We start from the raw sequence: 8,510 nt of genomic DNA on the forward strand, positions 1-8,510 counted from the left end.
AGAACACCTCAAAAACCATCTCTTCTGCGTGTGTGTGAAGTCCACCGCCCTGAGATTTCGACCAAGCTTTTCTACCTCAACAGGAAGAGGCCCATTTCTGAGACAGATGTGAAGTAAGTTTCCTAAGGGGCTCCTCTCGGCGCGAGGACGGGCTATCCCCGAGGGGTGAGCGGGCGCGCGTCCCCAGGGGGCCACGTGAGCAGGGAGGGCAGGTGTGGCCCCCGCGCCTCGGCTTGCCATCTCGGGCCACGGGGGACCGCGCCGGCGGGGTCGGCGGCGCCCGAGGGACTTCTCCCCACCTGATTCCGGCCCTTCCCCGCTTCAGCCTCGGCCGGCTCAGCCGCCTCGCTCTCTCCCCCGCCCTCGGAGTCTCGTTTCAGTCATCCCTTTGTCCTTGCCCGGATTGGCAGGTTTTATTATTCCGCCTGAACAATCCGGCCGCCCAGTGGCTGAGGGTCGCTGACGTCGGCGGCAGAGCCTGGGAGTAGTTGGGATTTTGCTCTGTCAGTAACACATGTGTAAGAGCCGCGGAGGGAGCGAGTGAGCCGGTTAGAGGCCAGCGCCGCCACCGCCGCCGCCGCCAAGCCGGGCAGCAGCAGCCCCGGCAGGGGCGAGGGTCAGGCGCGCGGGGCCCCGCCGGCCGCAGCTCCCCGCCTCCCGGGCGCGCCCGCCCCCCGGCCTCCGCGCCGGCCGCCGCCGCTCCCGGGGCTGTTGTGTCTGCGGCCGCTCCCCGGCTGGAGGTGCAGGAAGCTCGGCCGAGCGGCCGTCGCCGCCAGCAGCCCCGAGCGAGCGGGCGGGCGGGCGCACGGGAGGGAGGCAGGCGGAGGAGGAGGAGCGGGAGGAGCGCGGGCGGGGCGGGGGCCTCCGGGCGGGGGAATATACAAAGTGAAGCCACATTGCCAAACTTGCAGCAGCGATTGCAGCAGTTGCTGCCGCTGCGCCGCGCCGCGCGGGCCGAGGGCTCCTGCAGCTGCTCGCGCGGAGCCGGAGGCGGAGAAGAACGACGAGGACCGAGACTGACGCTTCTGCTTCCCGGCGCCTGCCACTTACGCGGGGCCCCCCAACCCAGCCTCAGAGCAGCGCGTTAAAAAAAAAAAAAAAGAAAAGAAAAGCAGCCCTTAGCCCCCTCCTCCCCTTTCCTGCTTCTGCGAGAACATCCCCCCCCTCCCTCCAGCTCCGCCAGCCAAGGCGCCCCTTCCTTGGAAGCCGAGCGGCTTCGCTCGAATTTCGCCGCCGCCGCCTCTCGCAATATTGCAATATAGGGGAAAAGCAGGTAAGGGGACGGCTGGGGAGCCGCGGGCAGGGAGGGGGGGGAGAAGGAGGAGGGGGGCGATTTGGGCCGGGGCTGTTTTCTTTGGCTTGCTTCCCTTGACCGTCCCAAATTGCAAGTAAACAATACGTCGGCTTAGATAATGCGCGAGTCTGAAACTACCGAGGCCGGCCTGCGAGCTAGCACGGAGGGCAGCCCCGGGCCGCCAGCTTTGTAGCGGTTCCTGCTTACAAAAGGGTTCTTCTTGGAGACGGGGCTGGTGGGGACCTTGGAGGCGTGTGGGGATATTTTCAGTTCCGAAGGCAGAGGCAGGAGGTGCTTTAAGGGTTGAAGTCTGATAAGTAGTGTGGGGAAAATAGTCACGACCCTACCCCCCGCACCCCACCACTATTTTTGAAACAGTGGCAGAAAGGATCTAAGTGAGCAGGATTCGGTATTGCTGGTTCTTTTAAAAAATTCCTCTTGGCTTATAAGTCTTTTGTTCCAATCCAGGAGAAATCCGGTGAATCACCTAATTAAAATCAAGACATGAATTAAGCATCCATTTTTGTACTACAAATTGCCAGCGCTACGTTTGTCCCTCCCTTGGTCTCCATTAAAAAACACCAGAGACGTTGTTAAAGGGGGGCAGATTTTGCCTCTAGCTGCCAGTTCTGCTTTCTATTTCACAGACTACCTCAGAACCTAAATTGCTTGGCTATGTAATTACTAGAGTATAAGCCTATTTAACTTAAAAGCTTTCTTTTTTTTTCCAACTCTAAATGAAACTTGATGAGGGCCCGTCCTTAGTTATCAGGGGAGTCAGTTTCTGGTCAGTCGTCTTGATTCATCTCTTTTAGATTTAATCAGCATTAAGGTATTGCTTGTCCTTAAGAGCTTTAGCTAATGGGGTTACTGGATGCTTTTCTCAGTGTAATGTTTCCTTTTCAAAAAAAATATACATATATATTTACCTCTCACCAAAGATGGGGGCGGGGAAGAGCTTGGAATCTCCTCCCTCCCTCTCCTCTTTTAAAAAGGAATTCAGAGCGATTAAAACGTTGGGCGGGGGTGGGCAGTTTAAAGACCTAGGGCAGGAAATGCAGATTCATTTGGGTTAGGGCTGAAATTGTAACAAAAAGCAATTCCTCGAGTAAATGCATCAGATAAATCAATTTACATAAAGGTATGATGCATTCGGATAAATGCAATGCTAATGGGTTTTAGAGTGGTCCTGTTTCCAAAGTCTCAGGGTTTTGTTACAGCTTAATTGGTGCAGTTCTTATTCTGGTTTATTGTGCGGTCACTGGACACATGTTCCGGGACTCTTTCGGAGGAAATGTGTTTAAAATCGGCCTATTTAAGGAACACAAGTCCTTGTTTCGTTCCCTTCCCCTCGTTTTTTTGCAGCAGCCAAGTTGGGCCGGGGACAGGCAAAGTTCGTCCTCTCCCCTCTGAGGTATCAGCTGAATGTCTTGAGCAGATAGCCGGGAGCCTCGGGGGGGAGCCCACACTCTCGGCTTACAGAGGACAAAGACAAAACAGGCTGCTTAATTGGCAGTAAATAACTTGATCTTTTTATAGAATAAGTGACTGGAGGAACACTAGGACTTTATTGGACTCAGGATTGGAGGCAACAAATTAATCGGTTTAGGCTAAGCTTTATAAATTGATTCCTATATTAGACCCCAGTTGTTTCTCTCGTGACATTCATTAGAAAGAGTGGGGAATTTTTAAAAGCAGTTTTTGGTGACAGTAGATCTGGCTCAGATATAACTTGTGCATCCTTTAACAGTGCCTTCTCACATATTATCAGTAACGTACCCCCCACCCTTTTGGAGGAACAAAGCTCTACCATTTAAATTGCTGATCAAGGGCAGATTAGTGAGACCAAAGTGGAGAGTGTTTGTATAGGAAGTTAACAGGCATCCTAAAGTTCAATGATCTATTATTCTTGCCTGTGTCCTGCAAACGCAGAGAAAACACTCATTGATCTTCAAAATGAAATGAGATTTGGAACAATAATGGGAGATGGCGGTCACCACAATGGCATGTGAAAGGTGCTGTTTAAAATAAGAAAAACCAGTTTCGCAACTTTACACACCGCACCCCCCCTCCCCCCCCAGAGTCCCCTCGCCTCTCCTCCCACCACCACTCTCTCCATCTCCCCTCCGCCGGTTCTTCCCTCCTTCCCTTTCAGAAAGCCGAACTATTTCCAACTTGTGAACTGCAGCTGCACTTCCCCGGGCAGAGCTCGGGAGGGAACGTGGCTCCGGCGGGGGCCGCCTCTCACTCCCCTCGGCTAGCGCTCGGGGCTCGGCGGGGCCCCGGGAGGGGCCGGCGAGGCGGTGGGTGGGTTTGACCCTCATTTGCTGGAGGCGGGCGGCGGAGGAGGGGGCAGTGGGCGGAGGCGGGGGCCGGGAGGAGGCGCCGCGAGGGGAGGAGCGCGCCGCGGAGCCTCGCTCTCTTGAGTTTTGACAGTACCCGAGCTGAAATTGTCAGCGGCGGCGAGCGCTGGAAAGTTGAGAGGAGCTCGTGGCCCCAGAACAAAGCTTGAGAAAAGTAAACAGGCGGCTGCTGCCGGCAAGCCTCCCTCCTTCCCTCTCCCCCTCATCCTCCTTCCCGCCCTTGCCCTGCTGCTTCCTTCCAGCAGCTCTGGGGGGCGGCGGGGGACGGATTCGCTCTCTCGAGCGGCGAGTACTAACTTTTGCATCGCTCCTGTTTTGTCTCTCTCTCCCTGTCCCCTTCCCGCCCTCTGCAGACCATGGTGAATCCGGGCAGCAGCTCACAGCCGCCCCCGGTGACGGCCGGCTCCCTCTCCTGGAAGCGGTGCGCAGGCTGCGGAGGCAAGATTGCGGACCGCTTTCTGCTCTATGCCATGGACAGCTACTGGCACAGCCGGTGCCTCAAGTGTTCCTGCTGCCAGGCGCAGCTGGGCGACATCGGCACGTCCTGTTACACCAAGAGCGGCATGATCCTTTGCAGAAATGACTACATTAGGTAAGACTTGGCTGCTTTTCCCCGACATGGGCGGGCAGAGCAATGGCAAGGCCAAAGGTTACCAAGGGTTTTAAAGAAAGGAGCAGGGCATCTCTGAGAATACAGGGTAGCCTTCACCCCAAAAACCCGGTTGGCTGAAATTTAAGGGGTTAAAGAAGCATGTGTTAATCTTCCAATATTTAGTGGCAAATTAATGGCAAAGGCCACACGAAGTAAAAACTGCGCATCTGGTGGGACTGGGCTGCTAGGTGTGCAAAGGTTGGGACCAGGATCCTCGGGACCAGGATTTCAAGTGGTCAGCCGCACTTGGACCCTCCACTAAAAATAAACATTTCAAGTGGGAGTTAAGCTGCTTTCTTAAAGCAAGGTAGGGACCAACATAGGAACTCGGAGACAAAAGACTGATTTAAAAATGTAAGTGTGGGTAGTGAGAAATGATTTGCCGATGGTGATGGCTGATTATGACATTTACGTAAGCACCTTTAAACTTCTTTGAGTGGAAAACTGACTCATTCTTTGTGCTCCTTGTGAAAAATGCTGATTGCCCATCGGTTTAAAGACTTGTCATTCTTCTTATAGCAAAGAAACCTGAACAAGAAAAAAAAAAACTTAATGGTAATGTTTCTCTTCATATACTGTTACTTGAAGGCTCGCAGTACTCAAGTGTTAGTGTGTGGTTTGTGATGTAGAATTTGCAGTTCTTTCAATTGAGGAATGTTCAGATTTGGGGTTTTTTGTTGTCATTTGTATCACTACCCTTGATCCCCAAAAGAGATTTAGGGAAAGAGGCTATAGAGTTATACTAATCTTGCATTTTAAAGCAATGTATAGGAACATTCATCTGCCCATGTAAGCAGCCTTTTTCCAACAAGTTTCAGTGCAATTAATGGAAAGAATTCAGGAGGTCAGGTGCCTATAGGATCTTTTCAGGTGAACTCAAGCTACTTAAACTCATTAATTTGAAAGGAGGCATTTGAAGGATTACACATTTAATTTGAGTAAATGGTTTGATAGACTGATGCACATGAATGCTTCTAGGAGGTGTTCTGTTTCAACATCCAGTAATTAAAAAAAAAAAAAACCACACGCACACGGTTGATACTAGACAACCGCTCACTTTTAAGAAATGCGTTCTATTTAAATTTCTGCCCTAAACCGTTTTCTTTATAGAGATTAGAAAATTTTTGCCCTTTCTTCAATGCGGGTGAATCAATAGATGAGGTATTTTGTTCAAAGTTTAGCTCCATTGTGATTCCTTCACTCTGCATCTAAAACTGCAGAAGACCCCAGTGCAGTTTGGAGCTGAGTATGGGACCCCAGCGATATCATTAGTGTAAATGATGGAATAAGATGATATTTGGCTATTCCAGTAATGCAACCTATGTCCTCTTTGCTGGCCTCCTCAATCAGCCAAGTAAAAGAAATACAGGAAGGGAGAGGGCTTTTATTTTTAAATTAAGATGGCAGCGTTAATTTCACGAAGTGTTCTTTTAGAAGTAAACGTTGGAAAATCAGCAGCAGCATGGGTATAATGCTTTCTGGTCCTCCTTCCAAGCAATGCCATGAGCTTTGACAGTACTGTAATTAAATAGAGAGCGAAACTGGTAAGAAGGAGGGTGGTTTAAAGGGGAAAAATTGACAGTGCTGTTCAGAAGCAGTGAATGGTACAGATTCATCTCTTTTCCAAGTGCCTTCAGAAAACCTTCGCTTCTGATTACCACTAATTAAAAAGAAGATGGGTCCACTTGCATTCCCTCAGGACAAGTTTAGGCAAGTGGCTTCCTGGGAATCACTTCCATTCCTTTCCTTATTCTTGGGAACAAATATAAATGCCCATTTGGTGTTTTTCTCTTGGCTTAATGGAGCAATGGAGGATGTGTGCCCAGCCCCAAGACTTAATTAATTGGGTCCATATTCTCCCTTTCTTTTTTCCTGACTTTGAAAACTGGAACCAGGCTTGCTGTTGAACTGGAGGCTACCCTGAGGACCTTAGATTTGTTCGGGAGAGCGGAGTTCTAGCTCAGTACCAAATTGATCCTTTCCTCACACTGCTCAGGGCTCAGCAGCAGACACCCCCCTCTCACCCACCAAGTTTAAGGGATCTCCTAAGTCTTCCTTCAGTGTTCCTTCCTTCTGCCCACCAAGATGCCGAAAGGGTGGGAAGGTGGGGAGGCTGCGCGTTCCTTTTCCTCTCAGCCACTCCCTCCCCAGTCTCCCCTCAGTCCACTTGTTGGAGGAGCTTTCAATTCTGCAGGGACGGCCGCTGAGGAGCGGGACTAATCCGCTCGCCGGCCGCCAGGTGAAGGGGACCCTTTGGCTCTTCGGCCCCAGCTGGGACCACAGAGCGATTTATTAAGGGGCTTTTAAACTGTCTGACTTTGAGGTTGTGGCTTTTTGAAAACAAGCAAGATCTGGCTAAAAAGCTTTGGGAGAGCTGGGAGGGGCCCGGGGAGGAGGGGGTTGCGGGGGGGGGGAGGGGTGGGTGGTGCTGCTTTTCCCCAGCCCCTTCCCCCGGCGCGACCGAGTGTCGATTGGGCAGAGCTGGGCTTCTGCCTCTCCTCCCTCCAAGATTTCAGATAAAGCGGCTGCCTTGCTGCAGCGAATCCGCACAATTAAAAGCTTTAATTAGTGGCTCCTCCATTTTCTTAGTTCTGATGGGCTTTATCTAATGAGATCTGGTCTCTGGCTTAGATCTGCTCCGAATGACGTGTCCGCAATGAATGAGAGCTGCGTCGCAAACAAAACATTTAATTAACAAAATTGGCCTCTAAGAGAGGGAGGGATAGACAAGGGGGGGGAGGGGAGAGGAAGGGGAGGGTGGGTCTTAAAGGGGCCAACGCCGGCCTGGCCCCGCCACCTTGCAAAATTACAAAAGTCGTTGAACCTTGGAAGCGCGTCCTCCCCCTTCCCCCCCAGTTCCCGACCCCCCAGCTCGATCCCAGCGCCACCAAGTAGCTTCAGAAACTCCGATTCTCTTTGAGTCCTCCTTCCTCCACCCCCACCTCGGGCCCGAAGACTGGCGCGGAAAGTGCAGCGAGAGGAGGAAGTTCTGAGATCGACGGGTGGGGCTCCAGGTCCGGGGAGGCGAGGCTACGCGCCGGAAGCTCGGGTGGTGGTTCTCGGCGTGCCGGGTCTCGCTCGCTGGCTCGCTCGCTCGGCCGGGCGGGGGCCGGGCTGGGGGCCGGCGGCTCCTGAGGCCGCAGTTCAGGCGCCCAGCCGGCCGGTAGCCTCGGGCCCGCGAGGGGGCGAGCGCAGGGCGGGAGCCGGACGAGCGGGTAGCGCTTTCTCTCCCCGGGCTCCGCTCGGGAGGTTCACGTGGCGCCCGCAGCCGCAGTGAGCGCCGCGCAGCTGGGGGTGGGGGCCCGGGGCGGGGGGATTGGTGGTGGTTGGTGGTGGAGGGTGTGTTTGGGGAGGGGGTAGCGTTAGGAATGGAGGCGCCGCCAGACAGCGAGTTCATTTCCCTGGTAATCAACAGCAAGCTGCTATATTCAGAGAATGCTGTCCCTTTAATTGAACAGGCTAGGTAATTAAATGGCACTTTTCCAATAGGACGTGCTAGGTAAATCTAATAGTTGGTTATTTAATATCACTTTGAAGTCTGCCCACTCAAGCACAATGACAGCACAGGAGCATGTGAACTATTAGCTAGGAAAAAAAAAAAAACCCCAGGATCTCAAAAATTAATTAAATCGCATGCAATTTAGGGGGAACGTTTATCTTGATTTGTCATAACAGAATTAATTCAAGGCCTCCAATTCACTTGGGGGCAGATCTGTTACTCTGAATTAACCAAGCGTAATTTGGCTGATTTTTTTTTTTCTCCCTCCCCTCTCTAACGCAGCAGTTGCGATTATTCACAGCCCCCCTCTTAAGTATCAATAGCTTCTGGTGCTTTTAAGGTGCTTGGTCTCTAGTTATTCTGAAGTACCTTTAATGGACTTGGCTCCAGGCATAATTTCTGGGTTGCATTTTCTTTGTTACATTTAATATGGCTGGTGCAGAATTTAGATTAAATATGGGAACCTGCTGGAAAACCAATTGCTTTTGGATCGGTAGCTGTGGATGTGCATTTTTCTCCTCAGATGGGTTGCTGATATTTACTTGTAGGTACAAATGTATACCTTTCAGCCACGCTCTTAGAAACCTACCTCTCCTTGCCTGAAAGCGGTTTAGAAAACAGCCGTATCGTGTGTATTTTGCTTGAAGTAATCAGTTGCAAGTAGGCTCACCTATTGGTCGCTGAAGTTAGGGAAAGATGCTA

At 51.9% G+C, this 8,510-nt stretch overlaps 1 protein-coding gene across 2 annotated transcripts in view; it reads left to right on the plus strand.

Moving 5' to 3' along the window:
* Positions 1–884: 884 nt before the first annotated feature.
* The window catches only part of LMO4 (LIM domain only 4), a 16,882-nt gene continuing 9,256 nt past the window's right edge, over positions 885–8,510 (plus strand). Inside the window, exons 1-2 of one of the 2 annotated variants that reach the window (XM_036856713.1) lie at positions 885–1,273; positions 4,011–4,249. In XM_036856713.1, the coding sequence (XP_036712608.1) occupies positions 4,014–4,249 (236 nt within the window). In that variant the 5' untranslated portion in view covers positions 885–1,273; positions 4,011–4,013. Of the gene's footprint in view, positions 1,274–3,659; positions 3,812–4,010; positions 4,250–8,510 lie in introns of those variants that run through there. The other variant, XM_036856719.1, reaches the window with a different exon arrangement.

This window comes from Balaenoptera musculus, chromosome 1, assembly GCF_009873245.2.
Source record: "Balaenoptera musculus isolate JJ_BM4_2016_0621 chromosome 1, mBalMus1.pri.v3, whole genome shotgun sequence".
Taxonomy (NCBI): domain Eukaryota; kingdom Metazoa; phylum Chordata; class Mammalia; order Artiodactyla; family Balaenopteridae; genus Balaenoptera; species Balaenoptera musculus.